This window comes from Aedes aegypti, chromosome 3 (assembly GCF_002204515.2).
Source record: "Aedes aegypti strain LVP_AGWG chromosome 3, AaegL5.0 Primary Assembly, whole genome shotgun sequence".
Classification (NCBI taxonomy): domain Eukaryota; kingdom Metazoa; phylum Arthropoda; class Insecta; order Diptera; family Culicidae; genus Aedes; species Aedes aegypti.
Genome location: NC_035109.1, coordinates 54113344 through 54141339, shown reverse-complemented (window position 1 = coordinate 54141339; position 27996 = coordinate 54113344). Strand labels below are relative to the sequence as shown.

Genomic DNA, 27996 nt, shown 5'->3' with positions numbered 1-27996 from the left:
GCCGAAGACTCAAACTTTCTATCTCATCTGGCTTGAAAGATAGTATTTGTTTCATATATTTAATTAAATATGCGTACAAGTGTAACCTTGTGCCCAACTAAGGAACCAAAAAGTTTGATATTTGGATGTCCTTTACTTTATTTCTGTTCTTTGCTTACTGAAGACTCAAACATTCTATCTCTTGTGGATCGCAAGCTAGAACTAGTTCAAAATGCTCAGTTTTACATGCTCACTAGCGCCACCTAGCGGCAAAATCTCGAACCAAACTATCTGTCTTCCGGATTTCCTTGACTTTCTGAACAACTTTGCCGAAGACTCAAACTTTCTATCTCATGTGGATCACAAGCTAGAACTAGTTTGAAATGCTCAATTTTTCATGCTTACTAGCGCCACCTAGCGGCAAAATCGCGAACTAAACTGATCGCTTTCCGAATGTCCTTGAACCCCTGAGCAACTTTGCCGAAGACCCGAACTTTCTATCTCTTATGGATCACAAGCTAGAACTAGTTTAAAATGGTCAATTTTACATGCTCACTAGCGCCACTTAGCGGCAAAATCGCGAACTAAACTGTTCGCTTTCCGGATGTCCTTGATCCCCTGAACAACTTTGCTGAAGATCCCTTCTTTGCAAGTCCTAAGGATCTCGAGATATAGCAATGTGAATTAACCTGTTTTGAGGTGATGCTAAACTTTTTGGGGGTGATTCATTATTCAGCTGAGTGTTGCAATACTTATTTCAGTGAGTCCGTATTTATGACGGGTAGTGTAAATAAAAATGGAATGGTATTTGTATGTTACGAAATTACATAAGACCGAGTCAACGAATTAACCTGATTATTGCACGGTTGCTTCTTGAATTCCAATTCCAATGTGTAAGTGTGCAAAAAAGTCGAAGAACTTCACGAGAAAATAAAGAGAAGCAGGAGTTGAAAACTGACACTTTTACAGTGGAATACACGGCATAACAATTAACAAGGCAGGCTCGTTACTGGTGTAAACTTCGAATTTGGTTGTAAACATGTGACGGACCACTACACGCAGCGAACAAGACTATCGAAATTCGTACATTTTGCCTTAGGCACCGTCCACAATTTACGTGACGCTCTAGGGGCAGGGGGAGTAGGCTCAAACGTACCGACTCATACAAAAATTTGAAAATTTTTCATACAAAAAGCGTTACGGACGGGGGGAAAGGGGTCTAAAATGTCATAATTTAGCGTTACGTAATAAATGGATGCTGCCTTATGAACGATGGAACGATTATTGCAACACGAACGCTTTATGTATCGTCTTAGCATCACCTCACATCAAGGCGTCGTTAGGCGCGTGGTGTATGCACTGGCATATCGATCGCAAGGTTCTTGGTTCGTTTCCAAGTTGTCGCGGAAACTATTTTTGTTCTCAAATTTTGGTTTCATAAGGCAAATTCATGAATTTCAATCCGATTGTGGCGAATTTTCCAAGGGGTTCCTAAGTATTTCGATAGTTCATTTGCCTAAGTGTAGAACATTTTTTTCAAAAATTTGTACGAGATGGATAGAAATGACGTCGTCAAGTAGCTGCCAGTTTTTGGAATATATCACCTTCTCAATATAGTACATCGTGAGTAGAATATTGTTTCACATTATCATACAGCCTACTCCGGGACACGCTTAGATTAATTCGAAGATTCCCTGAGAAATTAAATAATTTATTAATTGTTCAGATTCCAACAGTGGTGCATTTTGAACTGAACGCGAGCCAATGAACTTACGAGCAAGAGCTTGCCGTTGCTCAAGAACGGCCCGTTCAGTTCACAATAATGATTGGAGGTCCCACTTGAAAAATGAATGTATTAATCGTCGTAATTTATCATGAAAATAGAAATCATACAGCCCTCGATATTATACATGTCAAAAACATAACATTGACCTAGAATTTGTCGTAAATCAGTCAAAACTGATCGCGTTCATTTTTCGGCTCGCGCGGGTTCATATTTCTGAACTGTTCAATGTTCAAGCCTACTTGATCGCTGCGTTCAACAAAATGAACTGGAACGCGAACTGAACGCGTTCAAATGCATCACTGGATTCCAATTTCGGTGATCTGTTTTACACAGGATATCGAGATTTATTCTAAGGGCTTTGTAGTTTATACTTTACAGTAATGTGCTATACGCAACTGACATGTTTTCCCATACTTATGAATTCCAGAGAATCACTCCAGATTTTACATGACACACTTGACTTAAGTAGGTGGCAAACATCGACTTCCAAACCTTCATCATAATATTTCAAAACCCTTTAAGTACAAACATGCATACCAGAAAAGTGCATGATTTATTTCTCATCATCCAAACCACTTCCCACAGCAGTGCTATGAACATTCATTGTATTTCTTTTAACACCACTTGAGTCAAACCAACTTCGACAACGTGATTGGCATATCACAGCAATTCTACTTTCCGTTCTAGTTCTCACATAATCGAGCAACGACATACCCAGTGACCAACATTCTATTACTCTCACGTTCTGTTTGAATAAGTCTCACCACATTCTCCTTAACATACTTCGCTCTCACTCCCAATACTTTCTTTCACACGATGGTTAATCCTATTTTCCTTGGCTAAGTAGCCCGTCTTTCGTTTTGGCAACAATGATGACTTTTTAGCTTGCATTTCAAAGTGATAAAACTCAGTCTCGATAGTTTATATTGACGTGAAAAAGTATCACTGTACGCGCAAACATGTATAAAGTATACTGATATTGTTTCAGCTGTGTCAGTGCAAAACCAACTTCTTTAATTTGAAATCGTGAGATGATTTAGCAACGATCATCAACGACGCGTACAAATTTCAATGACGGTCTACTTCGCCTTAATCCAAACCGACGCCGAGGAATCAATGAGAAGACTGTATGAAGAATGGTTGTCAAAGTAACGCCTCCGACGCCTAGTATGATAGCATTTCCATCTTTGAATTCAATTGTCTTTCATTATCTATGCATTGACTTAGTAAAAAAAATTATTTTACAAAAACCGAATACGAAATCGACATACAGCATTCATTTTCCAAAACCCAGCAATCGAGTTTGTTTAAGTAACACAGTCAACTCTCCCTAACTCGATATTGAAGGGACCATCGAGTTAGGGAGGTATTGAGTTACAGAACACAAAACCAGTGCATATGCGATTCAAGGGACCATCGGGGTAGCCATGAAAACCAACTTTTACTATGGTTCTCCAACTCGATATCGAGATACGGAATATCGAGTAAGGGAGAGTTAACTGTAGTACCATTCTCTATAATCTTTTTAAAACCAAGTGCCGTCAATGTCATCATTTTTCCTCTCTTTGCATTAATTTCTGATTTGAAATAGCTAACCAGGGTTTTCCATAGTACTATTCAAACCATTTTCAAAAAAAAATCCAATATGCAATTCCAAAATTTCTTCCAGATACTTTTCCATAAAATCAAACACCGAGATCTTAGAAAAAAAACTTACATGAGTTACTCCGAGGAAATCTCCAATGCATTATTTCAGAGATTTTTTTTCTGAAAAGTCCCTACAAGAATTTATCAAGGAATACATACGTTGACATTTTCAGTTATTTCTTTAGTAATTTTCATAAAAATTCCTACATTTTATTCCAGAAAATATTTCAAGAAATCTAGAAGAAAGTTTTCCAGAGATTCCTCAATAAAACTGACCAAGGATTAATCAGAACTTTATCAGGAATTTCTCAAACATTGCATCCACGAATTAGTCCTGTAGTTATTCCAAATAAGTTCGAATAAAATCTTCATGGATTCTCCAAAACGTCATTTCAAATTTTACACTCGCAAATACTGCAGCAATATTTCCGACTATGTCTACAAGTTGATTTTATTAAGAGATTTAGTTAAATATTTTTCAAGGAATGCCTGAAAAATTCCTGCAAAATTTTATCCAGGGACACATTTTTTTCTTTTTTGATTATTTTCTTAGCCCTTCATTTAGAAAAAAAAACTTCCACAAAAGTTAATCAGTTTTTCAGAGATCCTCGAGTTCATCAGGAATTTCTACGGAGATTTCATCATGAATCTTGGATTTATCCTAGCAATAGCGAAATTTGGGGCAAGCAAATTGTCTTCTAACTTTGCCTAAAGCTGATAAAATCCACCAATTTAGCCTCATGATGTTAGTTTCACATCTTTTCATAACCATTGTGCCACTTAAAAACAAAATAATTTCTAAAAGTATTAGTTTTGGAGCTTTTCAAATATCATCCAAAATAGCCTATTTTTCGACACTATGGGGCAAGTGTGCCACTCATATGGGGCAAGACGGCCACCGAATGAACATCGCATGTTATTCTACTTGTAATGAAATTTATTTTATTTCCTATTAATATTACTTACAAAGCAGGCGCTAATTCAAAAAATAATTTTAACACTTCAGTCGTCGCGCTGTTGTATTTTGCACAACACTGGTGAAAAAACCTCGCATTTCGTACATAGCAGCGGCGAGGTGGTTCTGACGGTTGCAAACCGCGCGACGACTGGAAGGTTAAGTTTACCGTAATAAGAGGATGCTTTACAACAAGGTTCAAAACATGCGTAACTCCCCACTACTCAAGTCGAATAACTTAAATAATTATTTTTGTCTCCATTCAATACAATATATGTATTGCCCTTATATTACGGCGAAAATGTATAATATTAAACTAGATCAGCACCGAATAACGATGTAGTAGTTATGTAAAATGATACTTAATAAGCCAAAAAAAACATGCTATTATTGAATATTTTGAGAAAAAATCACTTTGGGGGCAAAAATGTCAGTATTTCTTCTACAATACTTCAGAAACTACTACTGGTGCCTCATTTTGGTTTATTATTATGATTTTGTTGATGATGTTTAAATTTTTATAAATTTCACTCCAACAATTTTTGTTTACCAAATAGGTGGCACACCCAATAAGTATACATTTCAACCAAACTGGATTTCGTATATAAAACTAAATACTTTTTTCGTTCAAATGCCACAATAACTGGCACGTTTGAATACTTTCACGATGTACAGTACGTTAGAAAAATCTGTTAATAATTTACCTTAAACCATTCTATTTAGAAACAACGAAATCTTACACTGAAAATATATATTGTTTTATATTACGAAATCGTTCGTATGAACTACGAAATTATTCGTTGTTTTCTTAAACGAAACAGTTTCGTAACATGTATGCATCCAGCTTCGTAATATGATTCAAGCTCAAAATCAAAACAAACAATGATTGTTATAATGTACTAAACATTTCGTAATCGAAATTCGTTTGTTTCGTATATAGAACGAACATTTATACGCGCTTCTTCTTACCTCCCTCGGCTGTGGTCGTGTCTTGTTTTACGAAATGTGTCTACGAAACCTTTTGTTGCAGAAAACAACGAATGATTTCGTAGATTAAACGATCAGTTTCGTAATACTAAACAATTCGTAATACGAACAACACGATAACGCACATCTACGAATTGTATATCGGACATCTTACGATTATTTCGTAAAGTCACTGAATCGCGAAATTCTGTCATGTACAAATAATTCGTACAATGAATGAAAATAGCGTTATATGTACGAAATCTTGTTTTACGAAATGTATTTTGGATAAAATACGAAGAGATGTTTTCAGTGTATAAAAATCCACTCAAATTTGGTTGTCTTTGCACAAGTCGATGTAAATACGTGAAAAATAGAGCAATTTTCATCATATTTTGATCATTGTATTGTGCACTATTAGGGAACATATTGTTAAGCTCAAAGAGAAAATATATATTGTAGTTTTTATAAAAACCACTTGCTCCAAAATCCGCTACTTTCCAGATTTTGAACTGGATTTCTCCAATAATTATAAAAAAGCATGACATTTGGCTGGAAACGTCCCCGCAAACCATGTTGAATAAGTTCTTGTTATTTTTGTCAAAGAATTTCTGCAGATTTTTCTGAGAAAAGTCATAGAAGGAATCTCTGAATTAATTTTTGAAGTCCGACCGAAAAAAATTTAAGAAGGTGGCATATCTGGAGAAAGTAGAACTTGAGTTCTTAAAGATGTCCTTAACGGAAATTTTGGACGAAATTCTACCGTGGTCTGTATAAAAATCCCTTAATGAATTCCTTGAGGGCTTTTCTTGGGAAATTTGTGAACAAATGTGTGAAAAAATTCGTATAGAAATTCATTATATAGTTTCTGGAGTACATTATTTCTGGGGTTATTCTAAAAACATAGGTTTAATTCTTAAAGAAATCTCGAACTAAATTCATGAAGTACTTCCTTAAGAAGATCGATAAAGAATAAATAAATTAAAAACCTGAAGATATTTGTAGAGCAATACGTGAAGGAAGCTTTTATTGAATACCCAGAGTTGATTTTAAACTGGCATACAGAAAATACGAGCAGTAATATTTGTAATTCTCAGTAATTCAAAATATCAAAAATTTCTGGCTGAATTTACGGAAAATTCTTTATGAAAATATTAATTTCATAACTTAGGACTTCCACAGTTATCAACTGTGAGTTTTCTTTGCCAAAGATGCCATTTCTGCATTGGTATATCGTGTGGCAGGTACGATGATACTCAATGCCCAGGGAAGTCATAGTAATTTGCATCACGACAAGATCGTGGGCCGACCGTGAATCAAACCCACACGCCTTCAACCTGGCTTTGATTTGCAGCCGCGGACTCTAACTACTCGGCTAAAGAAGGTGATTGATATTTTTTCTTAAAAACTTAAGATATGTGTTACGGTAATTCTGAGAACAGGTTCATAATCAGCAGATCAAATTCGATCGGTGAAACTATCTAACGAGCTTTTCCAGAATTTCCTTGTTCTGTTTTTTGCAGTCGCTAATATAAACGCTTCCTGATACATCTAGAATAAAAAGTAGTCTGCCAGAATACCTCATCTCTCATAGTCCACTATACGAATCATGTTTAGCGTGCATATTAAACAAATCGCAACCCAACGCAACGCCCTCTATAAGGATGCTAAACCAACCCGAACTTGATTATCTGTGGGTCGATTTACCAGCTCATTTTTATTCCAGCGGATCGTTCGCCACATGGGCTCACCGGTAGATTCACAGCTTTCGAAAGGGAGTCCGTATATTGTGCCGAGGAAACCCTACAAGCCGTATAACGTGCGTATACTGGTTCAACGAAGGGAACCAAATTAACCAGCATTTAAAGAAGAATAACTCTCAGAGTTTTATAAAAACTATCAAATAAAATAATTAGCATTGAAAAACTCAAAATTGCACTATAAACCACAAATCAATAAAAATAAGCAATGACTAAATTAGAAACTAACAATAAAAGAAAATATTTTTTTGCAAATATTTTGTCGAAAAATCTATTCTTATACGCTCTTTTGGAAATCTTAATTGTTAATTTTCAGCCATTTTTTCTTGTTTGGAATTATTTGATTGGCAGTTTCAGGATAAACCAGTGATGGTTACCCTATTCCTAGGGCATTGAAATATTTTTCCCGTTTAACGTAGCGCCTGCAGGGTACTGGATGCCGGCGTTTCGTAATCAAATTTACGACATTACGTTCGAACCCCTTTGGCTGTGGCGTTTATTGTCGAGGTTTACGCTCGCTCTCTCCGGGTTGGGTTTGGGAAAGTCGCATTATTGGTTCACCTTCCAAGCGATATTATCTGGTCAAAGTACTGGGGGCTCAACGTTGAGGCTTTTTCCCGCAGTAATCGATTATGCTCGTCTTTAATGAAGGTTAAAACAGTTAAATATTAAAGTTGAGTGGGTAAGTTTCTTCGAGCTGAGCTAACTACTTTGATTTGACTCTATGCAGAACAGGGTTTTATGTTGGGACCTGTGTTCAAAATAATCGAGAATGCTATATAACAGACAAAGACTACGCAGATTCTACAAAAAAAAAATCACTCCCAACCACCATCCAAACAAAAACGGTAATTCCACCATCCCGGTAAACAGTAACCACTTCTGTTACAACTTTTCCAAAACAAATGCTGCCCGGAAAACAGCAAAACTTTTCCCTCGCGCCACCGGATTACACAATTAGCGAAGAGTTGTTTACTTGAACCGCAAATTTAACTGCAGGGGATTTTTTTTATTACCGTACGGGTTTGGGCCGAAGGGTCTCAGATTTTCATGAAACTTTTTCCACAGGCAGGGCTCATGGATATATCAATAAAAAAAAAATTGAGAAAAATTCAGGGTCTTTTATTTTTCCGGAAAACTCAGGTGGAAATCTTTTGTTTTCCCTTGACACTACTTACTTTGAAAATTCATAACTCAAGAACGAAGCATCGTAGAAACAAAGTTTTTATTTGAAAATTTAAGCAAATTTTCTCAAAAATCCAAAAAAATATGAACTGGAAAAAGTTTTCTACAAAATTTTCCACCGTTGGGAAAATTCGTAAAGAAAAGCCGGAAAAACTATGCCCGAACTCGTGGAAAATTTTCAAAAAAATATTTTCGAGAAGGTAATTTTATAAGCTTTATTCACTGAAATTTTTGGAATGCACTTTTTTTTTCGTTCTTGAGTTATGGCCAATTTTGTGAAAAATGTCCAGATGTGCCATATAAAACTTTTCTTTGAAAAATCATAACTCAAGAACGAAACATTGTAGAAACAAAGTTTTTATATGAAAACTTAAGCAAATTTTCTCAGAAATCCAAAAAAAAAATTTTAACTGGAAAAAGTTTTCCACAAAATTTTCCACCGTTGGGGAAATTCATAAAGAAAAGCTGGAAAATCTATGCCCGAACTCGCGGAAATTTTTTAATAAAATATTTTTAAGAAAGAAACTTTATAAACTTCAATTCTGGTAACTTTTAGGATGTACTTTTCTTTAGTTCCTGATCTATGGTCAATTTTGTAAAAAATGCAAAGATTTGCCATACATGCCTTTTCGTTTAAAAATCATGACTCAAAACTCATCATGACTAGTCGAACCGGATCCAAATTATCTCAAAAACCGTCGATGGGGGTGACAATGGGTCTAGGGGGTGAGATTGGGTCAAAACGGAAAAATATGTTTTGTGAAATATTTCAGCTAATAACGCTGATATTACTAAAATTAATAATTCATATGTTAGGGAACATATTATTACACATAATTCATAACAATATACATTTTTAGAAATACAGGTCAGACTCGATTATCCGGAGACTCGATTATCCGGGGACTCGATTATCCGGGATTCGATTATCCGGAATTTTAGACTCGATTATCCGGAATTTGATTTTTGATGTTCTTGTTTTTCAATTTTTATGCATAAATCTGAGATAATTTGGCATTGCAATATACAATAGGGGTATTCACTTAAAGTAGCGTAAATTGAGATATTGGCGATGAAACATTTCAAATGAAATATTCCTTTTCTGGCTCCTGACGATAAAAAAACAAAAAGTTTATAATCTAGTTACCCAACAAAACTAACAAGCTTGTCTTCAGCTTGTTTATATAAATTACGAACTTTTATTCGATTCGTTTCAGCCGAGGTAGTTGACAATCCTTCGACTGTATTCTTCACAAGGTACTCAGAATTCCAACCAGTTCGTCAATGAAAACCGACCTTTTGTACTGTTGTTACAAGAACTCTTTATTCAAATTATTATTGCCAAAATTGTTTCCGCGCTTTTAAATGATTTCTCTTAATCATTCAAGTGATCCCAAGCGAAATTTTGCATACGTTTCATAAACGAAAAAAAAACGCAGTCTATATACTCAAATATTCAATTGCACAACACCTCTTTCGACTAGAACCCAATTCGATGGCAAGAAATGGTAGTCGATGTGCCTTAGGGACTGTCTATTAATTACCTAAGGAAACCTCGCCCATGATAATATAGAAATATAAAATGGAAAGTTATTAGCATGGTGCATAAGTAAATTCAAACTCCCATTCCCTCCTCCATTACCCCTTACGTGATAAATGAACAGCCCCCTGCTTGCTCAGGCTCAGACACAACACTCTAATTTCGTTCCTCACTGTGACCATTTAATATCCGATATGAACAAAACCTCTTTCATTTCAAACTACTCGTTCCATGTATCATATATTCATGTAACTTTTTCTCAGTCTTTAAAAAAAAACAACTCTCATCTACATTTTCCAATTGTTTTTCATGATTTGTTGTGTGTTTGTAAATAACGTACTAACGTTGCTATGATGACCGACGCATTCTTGGATTGGTTGGCTGTTGAATCTCAGCGGCTTGAAATATTTCCTACGCAGATTACGCAATTTTGTGAAACATTTGAGATAACCAGTTTATCACAATATACGCAGGGATTTACGCAGTTAAGTGAATACCCCTAATATGAATGGTTTTGCAGTTTAGAAAGTATTTAAGAGAAAAAAAAGTTTGAAAAAGTGTTTTTTTGTGTATGCTGGTCAAAATTTTGCTTTTCTTGTAAAGATCCCTATTGTTCCTAGAAAAAATTTCTGGCTACGCCACCGCTTCATATAAATGAAATAACAAAAAGATAATATATAAGTTTTTTTTATCAAAGATTTCAATTGTTTTCCTAATGATTCGATTATCCGGAAGATTCGATTATCCGGAGTGAAAAAAAAATCGATACTCCGGATAATCGAGTCCGACCTGTAGTAGTTTTTGTTTACTACATCAATGAACTTGCATGTTGAAACTAGAAAAAAATTACAACAATAAATTTCTCCTGTACAAAGTATCACGCATGTATTCTAGACTCTACCGTTGTATTAGTAGAATGTTGAAAGTCTTTTCATTACACATCACAGGTATTTTCCGGAATCTGTTTGATTTTCCCACAAAAAAATATTTTTTTTCGGTACGATGTCTAAAACATTGAAAATGGGGGTGACATTGGGTCAAGCAAGAACGATAGTAAATGAAATTCCAAGTCCATTTTTTTGGCATTTTACGGTGCCGGGTGTTCTCTTTTTTCATTAAGATGTGTTTATTCTTTCTATATACAGCATCTCCGAAACATCAAACAAGTCTACTTGAGTATTCCGTGCATTGAATAACAATACAACGCATTTTGACAACTTCTCAAACCAGCAACTGTGTTTCGTGCGCAGCAACATCGTAAATTTTTATCAAAAGGGTGTTCTTTTTTTCTAAATTTGATTATTGTCAGTGTTTTCATATAACAGAAACATCTCACGGAAGTACAAATGAGTTGGATCGCTGAAATACTAGGATTATGACGTCAACTTCTGCCTGAAATTTATTGATCGTGGAATGTCGCACCGAAATTTAACTATTTGCGAAGGTTTAAAATAATCACTGTTTCAGTACACCTTTGGGGAAACTGAATGGGCTTTATAGCAATGAGGATGAGTCTTTGAAGATAATTTGAGGGAAAAACCAAGAAAATTTATGTAAACTTGACGATAAATGTTGTGTTTACATATTTTTTCTCATAGCTCTTCAATTTTCTGTATAATTTTTCTTTTAACCTTAGTAAGATACTGGGGTCATAATGACCCAAAATCGAATTTCAACCTGCAATATCTCTGTTGTTATCAAACAGATCTTTCTGAAATTCCCTGACTTTTAATATTTTGTGGAAACGAAGCGCAAGACCAAAAAAAATTTTTCTTAAGGTGATTCCAAGATGGCGCCACAAAAAAACAACTTAATAAGATACTGGGGTCATTATGACCCAGAAATGTATACCCCTATAAATCAGCGAAATATCAACCGAATAATGAAATTTATGCCGCATTCGAAAGATATACTCCTCAAGATTCTGATCACTACCTGGAATACCGGTTCCGGATTAAGTGGCCACCGGGAATCGGCTACGAAGGAGACCATGTTGGCCACGTGGAATTTCAGTCTTTTTGTTGATTTTGTTGTTTGATGTTTTTGTCTTCTTGTTTGCATCGTTTTTTATCAATATTTTTCAGTTGTGAATGGTTTTGAAATCATATTCTCAAAAACAAGTTATTTTAATTACAGTGACCCAATGTCACCCCCTCTATGGGGTGAGATTGGGTCATTTTTCATTCACTTGTGGTGCCGCTGTGAATAAATATTTGTCTTTAATTTTTTGAACAGTTGTTAATGTACCATCAAAGTACATACACACCAAATTTGAAGTTTATTGGAGTTAAATTGCGATAGTTATTCAAAAAATAAATCGCACATATCCCTTTTTGACCCATTGTCACCCCCAACGACGGAATATGAAATTTTTGAAATGGAATCAGTTTCCCAGGACATTTTTCACTGTTTATGAAAACAAATAATGAAAACCCGATTAGCTATTCCAGCTTTCAAACAAACCATATAGGGTAGGTGTACCAGTTATGGCCATAGTGGTTCCCTATTTCGCCATACGTGATATCTTGAATGCCTTCACATTTTGAAAAATCTTTTGTGTTTTAACAGTAAGATAAAGGATAAATCTTGATGTTAAAACATTCAGAAAGATTAAAAATGTAAAAGTTATCCATATTTTGCATATGGCCAAATAGGGAACCACTATGGCCATAACTGGTACACTTTCCCTATTTACAAATTTATAAGTTCATAAACAAAATTTCTTAAGAACGAAACTACATAGAAACAAAGTTTTCTTGAATCAGAATGTTTCCTGTTTCCAAATAGGTATTTACCAATTCAAGTTTAAAGCGTTGAAATGGCTTGAGAATCATAAGTTTACCAAAAACTAACGCAGTGAGAAAGTGCAAGTGTTGTCTATCAGCTGTATATTCCTCGTTATTAATTTTTGGAAAGTGAAAAAAGTTTTCCCGAAGCTGTTGAAATGGACAAAGTTCAATATTACGAATACAATTCTTCATGCTGTAACCCCTTCGGACTGGACGGCCACAAATCAGTAAGGACAAATCTACGATCGATCAGCCAAGGCCTCATCAGTAAGCTTCATTCGAATGGAGTTCGGTGGATTACGGAAAAGATGAAAATTTGCGTGAAGTGCTCCATTACCGGTTCGACAAGTCATGATGAGTCTTGAGTCATGATTTTTAAACGAAAAGGCATGTATGGCAAATCTTTGCATTTTTTACAAAATTGACCATATCTCAGGAACAAAAAAAAAGTACATCCTAAAAGTTACCAGAATTGAAGTTTATAAAGTTTCCTTCTCAAAAAAATTTTAATAAAAATTTTCCGCGAGTTCGGGCATAGATTTTTCAGCTTTTCTTCATGAATTTCTCCAACGGTGGAAAATTTTGTGGAAAACTTTTACCAGTTCATATTTTTTTTTGGATTTTTGAGAAAATTTGCTTAAATTTTAATATAAAAACATTGTTTCTACAATGTTTCGTTCTTGAATTATGATTTTTCAAAGAAAAGTCTTATATGGCACATCTGGACATTTTTCACAAAATTGGCCATAAGTCAAAAACGAAAAAAAAGTGAATTCCGAAAATTTCAGTGATTAAAGCTTATAAAATTACCTTCTCGAAAATATTTTTTTGAAAATTTTCCACGAGTTCGGGCATAGTTTTTCCGGCTTTTCTTTACGAATTTTCGAACGGTGGAAAACTTTGTGGAAAACTTTTTCCAGTTCATATTTTTTTGGATTTTTGAGAAAATTTGCTTAAATTTTTATATAAAAACTTTGTTTCTACGATGCTTTGTTTTTGAGTTATGATTTTTCAAAGTAAGTAGTGTCAAGGGAAAACAAAAAATTTCCACCTGAGTTTTCCGGAAAAATAGGCGACCCTAAATTTTTCTCAATTTTTTTTTATTCATATATCCATGAGCCCTGCCTGTGGAAAAAGTTTCATGAAAATCTGAGACCTTTCGGCCCAATTTGTACTATAATAAAAAAAATCCCCTGCAAAAACAAGAAAAACCGAAGTTCAAAGTTCCCGCAGTGGATGCGACACTTACCTGCAGCACCGTAGATCTGGAAGCTCTTCTTCCGCAGCGAAGCCGTCCCAGAGTAGTTGGACGTGGTATCGTCGAGGTTGAATGCCGTCACACCCGCCTGTTGAAGAGAGTTGTGGAAGAAGAAAAAAAACGAGTGAAAATCGAACCATGAGTAATGGGAAAATATGGAAAGCGGTTGTCGTGATCGATTTGAGTAAATTAATAGGAATCAATGTCACTCTCAATGATGGCGGAAAGTGGTTGCGCATATTTTTTTTCACCAGTTCCAGTGAATAACGATTTTGTCGTATCACAAGTGGCGTTGTACTTTTCAATATTCGTACTTGACAGTTGATGTTGAAGAATCGTATAAAGGGGGTTTTCAGCTTTTTGCAGAATGAACAAATTTTATCAAGCAGATTGTTTGTGAACGTAAACATTCGAGGTATTTTGAAATTATTTTCGATGTCATAAAACATATCACGATTTGTCTAAATTTACGAAAACTAAAATGAGAAGGGTTTTCTTGAAAATCCAGGAAAGATTTTCCTTACATTCCAAGAAGAATTTTCCTGTAATTCCAGGAAAGATTGTCCTGAAAATCCAGGAAGGATTTTTCTGAATATCTAGCAATTATTTTCTGAAAATCTACCAAGTATTTTCATGAAAATCAAGGAAAGATTTTCCTACAAATTTAGGAAGGATTTCTTAAAAATCCAGAAAAGATTGTACTAAAAATTCAGGAATTATTTTCCTGAAAATCAGAAGAGAATGCTCCTTAAAAACACGAATAATTTTCCTGAAAATCCGAGAGTTTTCTGAAAATCCAGGAAGAATTTTCTTGAAAACTCATGAAAGATTATCCTGAAAAGCCAGAAAAGATTTTAATGAAAATCCAAGAAAAATTTTCATGAAACTCCAGGAAGAATTTTCCTGAAAATCTAGCAAGGGTTTTTTTCTGAAAATCTGAAAAGGATTTTCCTGAAAATCTGGAAAACATTTTCTTTAAAATCCAGAAAGGATTTTCCTGATAATCAAGGAAGGATTTTTCTGAAGATCCAGGATAGATTTTCCTGGAAATCCAGGAAGGATTTTCCTGAAAATCCAGGAAGGATTGTTATGAAAATCCAGGAAGGATTTTCTTGTGAATCCAACTAGGATTTTCTTGAAAATCTATCAAGGAATTTCCTAAAAATGCAAGAAGGATTTTCCTAAAAACCCAGGAAGGATTTTCCTGAAAATCCAACACAGATTTTCCTGAAAATCCAGGATCGATTTTCCTGAAAATCCAGGATCGATTTTCCTAGAAATCCGGATTTTTTCTGAAAATCTAGCAAGATTTTTTCTGAAAATCCAGGAAGAATTTTCTGAAAATCCAAGAAGAATTGCAATGAAAATCAAAAGATGATTTTCCTTAAAACCACGAACAATTTTCCTGAAAATCCATGAAGAATTTTCTTATAATCCAGGAAGTATTTCCTTGAAAATCCATGAAAGATTATCCTCAAAATCCGAAAAGGATTTTCCTGAAAATCCAGAAAGGATTCTGAAAATAACAATCACACGACGCGACGCGAGACAGGACACAACACTTATGGTTCTTACAAACGTTAAAAGGACATATAAATTACCTTTTTTTTAACGACCGGTTTCGGGCTTGATGCTGCCCATCATCAGGACGATGTCCAACTGATTGTATGGTTATGACAAGGTGTTTGTGAATAAAATCCTACGCAAGCATGAGAGGAAGAAACACAGGCGAGCCGCGACTACTTTTGAAGCAGAGAGAGAGGATATCCGAAGGATTAGTTTACCATTCTACCCGAAGGTGACCAATGGGATTAAGAACACCCATAAGCAACATGGCTTCCAGACAGTGTACAAGAGTACCAACACTCTTAAAGACCGTCTTTGTTGCTTGAAGGACAAAGTACCGAAGGAAGATTTGTCGGGGATCTACCAAATTCCGTGCAAAAGCTGTCCTGCGGTATACATCGGCCAAACTCGCCGAAAATTCAAAACACGTTTGAGAGAACACAAGAATGCGGCTGAAAACGGCAGAACAAATGAGTCAAGCGTTGCAGTACATACGGTGGAACTCAATCATTCCGTAGACTGGGATAATGCGAAGCTCTTGAAACCTGTGAGGAAGACTTCGCATTTAAACGCTTGGGAATCAATGTACATCGCTACTGCTGAGCAACCATTGATGAACGAAGATGAAGCCCCAATAACATCACCCTTATTTTACCTGACCAGACGAAAAATCAAATGATTTTACCCCCCTACATTCGACGTGTACTTAGTCAAGTATGAAGCTGTATATGTGCGTTTTCCTTCTACAATCAGTTGGACATCGTCCTGATGATGGGCAGCATCAAGCCCGAAACCGGTCGTTAAAAAAAAGGTAATTTATATGTCCTTTTAACGTTTGTAAGAACCATAAGTGTTGTGTCCTGTCTCGCGTCGCGTCGTGTGATTGTGATATAGTTCTTACGTTGCACAAAACCCAAAATAATGAGTGATTCTGAAAATCCAGAAAGAATGTTCCTGAAAATCCAGAAAGGATTTTCCTGAAAATCCAGAAAGTATTTTCCTGAAAATCCAGAAAGGATTTTCCTGAAAATCCAGGAAGGATTTTCCTAAAAATCCAGAAAGGATTTTCCTGAAAATCCAGGAAGGATTTTCCTGAAAATCCAGGAAGGATTTTCCTGAAAATCCAGAAAGGATTTTCCTGAAACTCCAGGAACGATTTTCCTGAAAATCCAGGAAGGATTTTTCTCAAAATCCAGGAAGGATTTTCCTCAAAATCCAGGAAGGATTTTCCTGAAAATCCAGGAAGGATTTTCCTGGAAATCCAGGAAGGATTTTCCTCAAAATCCAGGAAGGATTTTCCTCAACATCCAGGAAGGATTTTCCTCAAAATCCAGGAAGGATTTTCCTCAAAATCCAGGAAGGATTTTCCTCAAAATCCAGGAAAGATTTTCCTGAAAATCCAGGAAGGATTTTCCTCAAAATCCAGGAAGGATTTTCCTCAAAATCCAGGAAGGATTTTCCTGAAAATCCAGGAAGGATTTTCCTGAAAATCCAGGAAGGATTTTCCTGAAAATCCAGGAAGGATTTTCCTGAAAATCCAGGAAGGATTTTCCTGAAAATCCAGGAAGGATTTTCCTGAAAATCCAGGAAGGATTTTCCTGAAAATCCAGGAAGGATTTTCCTGAAAATCCAGGAAGGATTTTCCTGAAAATCCAGCAAGGATTTTCCTGAAAATCCAGCAAGGATTTTCCTGAAAATCCAGCAAGGATTTTCCTGAAAATCCAGCAAGGATTTTCCTGAAAATCCAGCAAGGATTTTCCTGAAAATCCAGCAAGGATTTTCCTGAAAATCCAGCAAGGATTTTCCTGAAAATCCAGCAAGGATTTTCCTGAAAATCCAGGATGGATTGTCCTGAAAATTCAGGAAGGATTTTCCTGAAAATTCAGGAAGGATTTTCCTGAAAATCCAGGAAGTATTTTCCTGAAAATCCAGGAAGGATTTTCCTAAAAATCCAGGAAGGATTTTTTTGAAAATCCAGGAAGGATTTTCCTGAATATCCAGCAAGTTTTTCTATAAAAATTTAGTAAACATTGTCCCTAAAATCCAGCAAATATAACAAGGATTTTTCTGAAAATCCAGATAGGATTTTCCTAAAAATTCAGGGAGATTTTTTTGAAAATCCAGGGAGGATTGTATAAAAAATTTAGGTATGATTTTCCTGAAAATCCGGAATGGATTTTCCTGGAAATCAAAAAAGGATTTTCCTGAAAATCAAGGAAAGATTTTCCAGAAAATCCAGGAAGGTTTTTCCTGATAAACCAGGAAGGATTTTTCTAAAAATCCAGGAAGGATTTTTCTCAAAATCCAGCAGGGATTGCCCTTGAAATCCATGAAGGATTATCCTGAAAATCCAGGAAGGATTCTCTAGAAAATCTAGCAAGGAATGTTTCGAAAATCTAGCATGGGTTTTCCTGAAAATCAGGCAAGGGTTTTTTCTGAAAATCGAGAAAGGATTTTCCTAAAACTCAGGAAGGATTTTCTTAAATCAAGGGAGGATTGTACTGAAAATTTAGGAATGATTTTACTGAAAATCTAGGAATAATTTTCCTGAAATTCCTGGAAGGATTTTCCTGAAGACCCAGGAAGGATTTGATAGAAAATTCAGGATGGATCTTGCTGAAAATCCAGGATGGATTTTTCTGACAACTTAGGAAGGATTTTTCTAAAAATCCAGGAAGGATTTTCTTTAAAATCCAGGAAGGATTTTCCTGAAAATCTAGGAAAGGTTTTCCTTAAAATCCATGAAGGATTTTCCTTAAAATCCAGGAAGGATTTTCGTGAAAATCTAGGAAGGATTCTCCTGAAAATCTAGCAAGGAATTTTTCGAAAATCTAGCATGGATTTTCCTAAAACTCAGGAAGGATTTTCTCAAATCCAGGGAGGATTGTTCTGAAAATTCAGGAAGGATTTTCCTGAAAATCTAGGAAGAATTTTCCTGATATTAATGGAAGGATTTTCCTGAAGACCCGGGAAGGATTTAATTGAAAATTCAGGATGAATCTTCCTGAAAATCCAGGAAGGATTTTCCTGACAATTTAGGAAGGATTTTTCTAAAAATCCAGGAAGGATTTTCCTAAAACTCAGGAAGGATTTTCTAAAATCCAGGGAGGATTGTACTGAAAATCAGGAGAATCCTGAAAATCCAGGAAGGAATTTTTCAAAAACCTAGCAAGGATGTTCCTGAAAATCTAGCAAGGATTTTTCTGAAAATCCAGGAAGAATTTTCTTAAAACTCAGGAAGGATTTTCTTAAATCCAGGGAGGATGTACTGAAAATTCAGGAATGATTTTCCTGAAAATCAAGAAAGCATTTTCCTGACAATCCAGAAGGGATTTTCCTGAAAATTGTAGCAAGGATTTTCCGAAAATATAGCAAGAATGTTTCTGAAAATCTAGCGAGGATTTTCTTGAAAGTCCAAAAAGGATTTTCCAGAAACTTCAGCAAGGATTTTCCTGAAAATCCAGGAAGTGTTTTCCTGAAAATCCAGGAAGAATTTTCCTGAAAATACAGGAAGGATTTTTTTGAAAATCCTGGAAGTTTTTTCAAGAAAATCCAAAGAGGAAAACTACTGAAAATCCATAGGGATTTTCTTGAAAATTTAGGAAGGATTTTCCTGAAATCCAGGATGGGCAAGGCTGGTAGCGAGTCACTTTTAAGTGACTTGGTCACTTTTTTTAATCCAGTCACTTGAAAGTCTCTTTTTTGAAGCCATTTCAACTAAAGTCACTTTTTTCGTCAAAAAGTCACTTTTTTCAACTATTTTGAGCTAAATTTTCGAGATACAATAACGAATCGGACTTCTCTTAAGGCTGAGTTTTAATTTAACTTCATGTCAGAATCAAAACTTTGGTTCATGTTTTTTTGTGGAGAAAGTTAATCTTTCATAGAGTTTGTCTTTGGTTTCACTCTATTTATGACGATGATTACGTAACCATCGTCATTATCGAAACTTGAAAAGCAGTTTTTCTGTTCAAAACTAAAAATTATTCGATGATTCACTGTGTTTCGGTTGGAGAACAGAATACAGGGAACACATTTTCCTGTAAATTTTCTTGATTTTGAACGAAAAAACTGCTTTTGAAAATTCCGAAATTGATGACGGATCCTGTCCCCTAAGCCAATCGTCTTTATGCTAAATGTCCATTCGGCCAAATGTACCTCTCAATTAACATGCTGATGGGAAATTTCAATTTCACTCAGGATTGATTCAACTATTTGTTCTGCCTTAGTCGGCATTCAAAGGACGCGTCTATGATACATTGGTCTTAAGAATCGATCTTCCATAATCATTTTTAATTTGAAATATTAATTGATGGATTGATGGTACATTTTCCGTAATCTTGATCTAGTTACACAAAATAAAACTAATAGAAAGTAGCTCCCTGTGAATATTATATTTTCTCCATCTTTATCTATACGCTAATAATTTTTCTAGACTAAATCTTGAATTCTTATGAAAAAAATTGGGATCTACACAGTTTACAATGAATTCAATTTCAGAAGTCATTTTTTGTGAGTTTGGATGGAAATGTTAAATGACAAAAAATGACATCACAAATATGTTATTTTTTAATTTACATTACAAAATAAAATACTTTGTTGGTATAAAAGACCAAACGGTGTCAAGCATCTTTCTAAAATTTTAAAAAGGTTGGAAATCTGCTGAAAAAGTATTATTTGCGTAAATACTAACTTTTCTGTTCAGAAACATATTGGCAATATCTTAAAATTTTGGAAGTACGATAAAAATTTCCAAAGTTGGTACTTAACTAGCCCTGCTACCTGCAGTAGATCATATTGAATATTCTCTTCTTCATCGTAAACAGTGTAATAGAACTGAAATAAAACTAATTACGTTTTGATTTTCAAGTCACTTTTAGTCACTTTTTTGAGAATTAGAAGTCACTATTTAGTCACTTATTTCTCAAATCTGGTCACTAATATAACTTTTTTCGGCACTACTTTTTGCTACCAGCCCTGAGGATGGGTTTTCCTGAGAACCCAGGAAGGAGTTTCCTGAAATTCCAGTGAATATTTTCAAGAAAATTCATGGAGGATTTACCCGAAAATCTATGGAGACTTCCGAGGAAATTTTAGAGGATTTTCCTAAAAATCCAAGCAGCATATTTCCAAAAAATATCAAAATGAGTATTCCTTAAAATCCAAGGGAGGGTTTTTATTAAAAGCCGAGGAGGATCTTTAAATCTGAGAAGGATTTTCCTGAAAATTTAGCAAGGACATTCATAATAAGATTTTTTAGAAAATTCAAGCAGGATTTTGCAGAAAATCTAGGGAGATTTTCCTGAAAATCCAGGAGAATTTTCTTAAAAATCCAAGTAGTATTTCAAGAAGGATTATTTTGAAAATCCAAGGAAAGAATCTTCTGAAAATCCGGCGAGGATTTTTCTTTAAATATAGGGAGGACTTTCTCAAAAATCTGAAAAGAATTTTTTTTGAAAAATTGTTCAGAAAATTCAAGGAGGATTTTCCGGAAAATCTGGCTAAGATTTTCCTGAAAATCCAAGGCGAGTTTTTCTAAAAAAAAACCAAGAGAATTTTCCAGAACATCCCGAGAGAATTTTCAGAAAATTCTGCTAGGATTTTGTTAAGTATCATTAGGATTATTTTTTGAAAATCCTAGTCCGCTTTTTTTAGGAAAATATAATGATACAAATTTCCCGGAAATCTAAAAAGTATATCTGATAAACCTAGAAAATTTGGAGAAGAAATTCGAGAAAATCCTGAGAGGATTTTCCTAAAAAAAAATCAGGAGGGATTGAAAATCTTAGTGTTTTATCATCTGTCACTTATTATGTAATGGTTTTAAGCGAAATTCCTTGATAGTTGTTGAACTATGAACAATTCCGGATATTGGGTTTCTAGGTATATAAAATATGATGCACTATTTTTTTATTTTTTCTAGGATGCCCTAGAAGACAATTGTTTTCCAATTTAATGTTTAAAAGTTGAAGTCAGTAATTTCGTGCAGGGCTACTTACAGATGTCGGTGAACGATTTCTTTGAGACACCCCTGTATAACTTCCTAGAAAACTTCTTGGAATTATTTCCGTGAATGCTTTTTGGAGAAATTCTCAGAGGGTTTTTTAGTGACTTCCATGCAGAGCTTCCTGGTGAGCATCGGAAGGAATTTGTGAGAAACCTGCTGTTCGGCAGACTTCCTGGAACTTTGGAGGTTTTTGGAGGAGAAGACCTATTCAAATCTATTCAAAATTCGCCAAAAGATTTGTGCCTGGACTTCAAATGGGTTCTCATAGAATTCATTATCAATAATGTCAAAAATTCTCCATGAATTCTCAATGCAAACACGATAGATAATTTTCAAAAATCTCGCCAGTAATCCAGTAAATCTTTAAATTTACAAATTTATTACTGAACAATTCTCATCCATCATGGTAATTGTCAGACATGATCTTAAGATAAAATAAAGTTTGGATCGTTCAAAAACCTTACAAAAATTTGGCCAACTTTTGTGGTAAATCTACTACAGATCTTTTCAGAAATGCAGTAGAGATATCGAGAAGAATGGACCGAATATCTCCACAGAAATCAACTCAAAATCCAACCAGGATGTGACAATCCGAAGGTAATGAGGTAACAAAAGTTTCCATGTTTTGTTCGAACCGTGTATGCTTCAGGGTCTTAAACCTTTTTGAAATTCTCTGCCATTGCTCTTTGCCATGAACAATTTTTAAGGACACTTTTCTTCCACCCTCCATTCGAAAAAAGTTCTCATTTCAAGTGTTGACGATGAGTAATCTCATTAGGCTCAAGTGCGAGTAAACAGGTACCGTTCCGCTTCAATTTAATTTCCCAACCAAGCTTCCAAATGCGCGCCATATCCATATTATTGTTTAAGGATCCCATCGAGAGCTTCCTGATGCCGACGCAACGAAAATTCTAAGTAGCTCTCTTTACAATCGCCGCACGTTTACCAGGCAGCCATTAACGCGGGCCCTGCAGGTGCCGGGATTGGTAGCCGGGAATAGAGTGTCCCAAAGTTTCAGTTTGTCGGAAAACTTGGGTACGATTTTCGTGACTAATATCAAAGAAATATTTGAAGTTCAGCAAAATTTGTGATGCTAATTATTTTCGTGTTTTTTTGGGGGGGGGGGCGGTTGCATCAAAAACATCTGGTAAATCATTCACTGTATGTTATGAACGAAACATTATCGGACTTGTTTTATGACTATTCGAAAACTTTGCTCTTATTAGCACATTTTACAAACATTTCAGCACAAAACACGAATATTTTAGCAAAAATTTAGAACATATTAAAGGGAAGAAGGCATTTTATCACCAATTTAATGCATTTTAGAGTTATTAAAGTTATACTGAAGATACTAACGTCTTTCAATGCAATTTTTGCTGAATATCACACAAATTTTATGCTATACTTGATTTTCCTCTTTCAGAAAACCTTCTACGATTGACTTGGATTTGACCAACTCTAGTCACCATTGTAGCCAACTGATTACTCACGCTGACTTTGATTCTGATCATGTCCCTGTAACATTTCAAATATCCCATAGAGCACAGCTCCACATTCCACATTCCAGATTTTGGGGCACCCTAGAAGCCAACATTTCCAGTTAGCACTCGTTGTTGGGCTCTCGAGCTTGGGTCCGCTGAACAGACAGACGCACACACCCCCATACAAGCAAGCTCGCGAGAATCATGTTTCATGAATTTTTATGAAGATAAATTGCAAATTTGTGCCGCACAAGGAAGCTTCAGCAGCGTCGTTGTCGTCGTCGTCGTCGTCGCTGTGATCTTTGTCGTCAGTCCGAGACATAGGGTTTGGTCTTCGCCGGCGCACGAACAAGGATGATAAATGTGAATGGTGAGACCGTTTTTTCCGTTTCATAAGCTTCGAGCTGCGAGTGGGCTTACTTAGCCGAGTGGCTAGAGTCTGCGGCTATAAAGCAAAGCCATACTGAAGGTTTCTGGGTTCGATTCCCAGGTGGTCCTGGATATTTTCGTAATGGAAATTTCTCTTGACTTCCCTTGGAATAAAATATTATCGTACCTACACTAATGCGAAAATGGCAATTTTGGCTCTCGGTGAATACATGTGGAAGGAGCAGACTAATTCCCAGTGGGGACGTCATGCCAAGAAAAAGAAGAAGAAAAGGCTTCGGAAAGCGGATGACGATGACAGAAACGCCAGCGCACGCTCCATTGGACGGTGATTGTTGATACTGTGAATGTGAAAAGGGAGCAAACCGATGTCTCTTGAGAGTTCCGGCACTTTATTGCAGTATTAAACTGATATATTGCAAACCTTGTTGTAGTTGGCAAGAAGATTTCATGCTATGACATCAAAAAATAATTTTAAATTTGTTTGTGCGTCGCTTGAGCACGTAGCCTGGCATAGACTGACTGTAATTGTCAATGGTTGCGACTCTGTGATTGATCGGAAGTGGTAAGAACAGGACTTCGATCCGAATTAATAAGGGATGGGACTTTCCGCTCACTCGCGAAGCACACATTATAGCAGCTCTCCGATTATTGATCAATAACGGCGCCGGTCAAATCCTTACAGTCAGTTAGAACGGGGAAGGAAAGTTAGTATGTAATGATAGTTGCTTCTAGAGACCGAGAATACCTCTGCATCCCCACAATAACCACGTGAAGGATCTTGATTAGTGATGGGGTTAAAAGATCTGGGAGTCATCTTTAGTCGGTGATGCGTTCAATGGATAAGGATGAAAAATACGACTCGTGCATAAAACTAGTTTTGCATTTGTCTCGTAATGACAGATATTCCTAAGTATTGGTAAGAGATTGAAAAAGTATGTCGAACTATTCGAAGGTTATTTTTAATAATAAAGAAATTATAAAGGCATGTGTATATGAAACCGAAGTATAAGTAACCGAAACGTCTTCAGTATGAACAACACACGTATTAGCTAATTATTACGACTGCAGAGCCGAGAACATTTTGTTTAGAAAAATTATATGAACAGGAATAAAGTTTCGACACTTGTAGTGACGAAACATTCATTATGTGTTTGAAAAATACATAAACGAAAGATGGCCATGATGAAAATTTGTATGAAACGAGCTCACCAGTTGGTAATTCATCTTCGACTGAACACGAATACACTGTAACCTCAATTTACGAATTAGATCGGGGGTGCGTAAATTGAATCAGTGCGTAAAACGAGGGAGCTTAGATCGTAAAACGAGGTTTTGTGTTTTGGAGTCTATTTGAATGAAATTATTTTTTATTATTTAGAGAAATTATGCTCTATTAGTATCATTAACATACTATTGATATATTTGGTTCTGAATCGGGCTAGAATATACGCAAGATGAGGTCTTCCCAGACCTCTTCGAGGGCCCAGATAGCCGTAGCGATAAACGCACAGCTATTCAGCAGGACCAAGCTGAGGGTCGTGGGTTCGAATCCCACCGGTCGAGGATCTTTTCGGGTTGGAAATTTTCTCGACTTCCCAGGGCATAGAGTATCTTCGTACCTGCCACATGATATACGCATGCAAAAATGGTCATTGGCAAAGTAAGCTCTCAGTTAATAACTGTGGAAGTGCTCATAAAAACACTAAGCTGAGAAGCAGGCTCTGTCTCAATGAGGACGTAACGCCATAAAGAAGAAGAAGAGAGGTCTTCCAAGAACTTTTTGGAGTTTGGGCATTCTACATGAGTTAATGGAGATCAATTTATCATTTCTTGTAGTAAAATATCTCACAATACTGGACCCTAGAAGATTGTAATATTTCGAAGAATCGTGTGTATTGCCAGATTCGAGTTTTGGTAACTAAGTGAATACAACAGGTTTGCTAGTTCATCCAAAAACTACCTGGAATGTACTGGTGAAATTAGCGATCTTTAGACGTTTTTTTTTCGATATGGCACAGGTGCTTATCTATTTATAGCAGTAAAATGAATATTGTTATTATTTGTACCGATGCTCTGGGTCCTCCAAGGACTTCATCGAATATAGGCCGTAGGATCTACAAGCGTCGTCAATGGTCTATCGACAGTTTTTTATATGTTTCAGCCTCTAAACCATTTATATAAGCATCGGAATACGTTATTGGTTTGTACGGATGTTTCTGGTCCTCCAAGAAATCCATAGAATATAGGTCTTGGGATCCACGACCGTAATAAGTGGTTTAAGGTTGGTTTTAAAATACTCCAAAGGTCCTTAACCATTAATGTGAGTAAACGGTGCATTGTATCAATTTTTGCGAATACCCTTGGTCTTCCAAGATCTCCATCGAATATAAGTCTAAGGATCTACAAGCGTTAGCAATTATCAGTAGATTCTTTTCTGATATGTCACAGACTTGTATCTATTCATACCAGTAAAATGAGGATTGTTATAATTTAAAGCGATGTCCTAGGTCCTCCAAGGAAAAAAAACACAAGGAATGTCCTTGCGAACTTTTCATGTGCTTTGAAGAAATTCCTCCGATTTTTTTTGTTTTTTTTTTTTTAATAAATAATTAACTAAGAAATGTTCAAATTCCTCTCTTTCTCTGTTCAAATTTCTTACATTCCTACAAAGTTTCTAACCAAATTTATTCAACTGTTCTTTTATAAACTCTTCCGCAAAAATACTCAAAGATTATCCGAGAAATATGATCGGGAATTTCTTAGATAATTATATTATTTTTCCCTAAGATTCTTCCGAAAAATGTATCTAATTATTTTCCAGAGATTTTTTTCTTTAACCCACACTAACGATTCTTTCAGGAAATTTTTAAAGAAGTTTTTGTCGTGTAGTACTAAGATATTGCAATTGATTCAAGAACTTCTCAATGAATTTCCCAAAAGTTCTATCAAGTATTCTTTCTGGTTCTAGAAATAACTCCATTTTTCCGAATGGTAATTTCAGGATTCTTCCATAAATAACATTTAAAAATGTATCCAACCTCCATTATTTGGTTAATAAACTATTCCAGGAATATCTCAATATTTTAAGGGATTGCTTTTCAAATTCTTCTACGAATCACTTCATATCAGATTTCTAGAGAAACACATACAAACTTTGTTTGATTTTTTTTTTTTGAATAATTGCAACTTGAATATAATTTATAAAAAATACTAAATTGAAGTAGTAAAATTCAAGAATTAATCCGTTGAGTTTCTGAAACTTGTTAACAATGTATCTCATAGAAAAGCTTAAGAGGTCTTTGTAGGATTTACTACAAACAATCATGTAGTTTTTTCTCTATCTTCAATTACATAAAATTACAGTTGTAAAAACGGATTAATTTTTACTCAATGTATTTGTAACTAAAATCTTTGATAATATTGTGTAAGAAATCAGATGTTTCATGATACTATGATGAACATATAGATGTAGAAACCATTTTTCCTTCCTTTAGAAATTCCAAACAACACTTTTTGAAGGGTTATTATTGATTATTTTGTAGTATTGTAGAACCACGAAAAGCACAGCAGTGGTTCTCAACCTTTTTGGAATTGCGGCCCTCTTTCAAGTTATAAAAACATCCCGCGGACCCCTAAAAATTTATGTTATTGAAATTAAAATATATAGAAATCAAGGATTTGTCTGATTTCTTAGAAACTGATGATTTGAATGCAGTTCAAAATAACATCATCATTAGGAATATTTTTCAAAGGTTTTTCTCAACATTATTAAATGATCTCGGAAAAGATATGCCAATAATCTATATAATGTATGAAGAAGCCTATTTACAAGTTTAGAACATCCAAGAAAGACGTTTGAAATCCTTGTAATAAATCTGTTACGATCCCCTGTAAAAAATCACTGAAGATCAAGCCAGAAGTCTACTAGTATCTTTCTAGGGACATCCCAAAAGGTTCACTCTCAAATTCTATAAAAGTTTTGGGAAGATTAGTACATTTCAGCTAGCAGATGCATTGCAGATTTCCTTGAAAGGAATATTAGAAGTCATTTCAAAATTTGGAAAAATTTACTTAGATGTCAACAAAGAATTTCACAAGAATCCCGCACACATATTTTCCTGCCAAGATTTTTTGGAAGATATTGTTAGGAAGCAAGCTTTTGGAGACTGCTGTAAATATGTTAGGCAATTTTCTATAATTGGTTTCATATTCCAATTGTAACTATGAGAAGATTTCGTTAAGTATTTTGTCAAAAACTGTCTCAGAGCCTTGCCAGATATCCGTCAAGAGTTTTCGATGCATTTAACGAATAATTATTACTTCTGTATTGATTATTATTCTGGTTTGAGCGGAATAAATGAAGAATCTCCTTGACTGATTCGTCAAGGAATACCGTAGGATTTTTTCAGACACAAATCTAGCAAAGAAAATCGAAAATATACGCCAAAATAGAAAACTATATAGTCCATGGGCCCCGTGTGATGGTTAAAACACACGCATTTCATGCCGAGGACCTGGGATCGAATCCCATCCCCGAGATAGTCACTAATGACGTTTAAAAGTTGTAGCGACAACTTCCTTCGAAAGGGAAGTGAAGCCGTTGGTCCCGAGATAAACAAACCCAAGGCTCAAAATCTCGTAAATGAAGATAAAGAAAGAAACTGAACATCTCCAAAAACTTTCG

The 27996-nt window shown here is 35.4% G+C and overlaps 1 protein-coding gene across 9 annotated transcripts in view; it reads right to left on the bottom strand.

Moving 5' to 3' along the window:
• The window catches only part of LOC5579912 (adenylate cyclase type 6), a 611840-nt gene that overhangs the window by 277898 nt on the left and 305946 nt on the right, over positions 1–27996 (bottom strand). For all 9 annotated transcript variants that reach the window (XM_021848827.1, XM_021848823.1, XM_021848828.1 and 6 more), the window contains one exon: positions 13857–13953. In XM_021848827.1, the coding sequence (XP_021704519.1) occupies positions 13857–13953 (97 nt within the window). The remainder of the gene's footprint in view (positions 1–13856; positions 13954–27996) is intronic.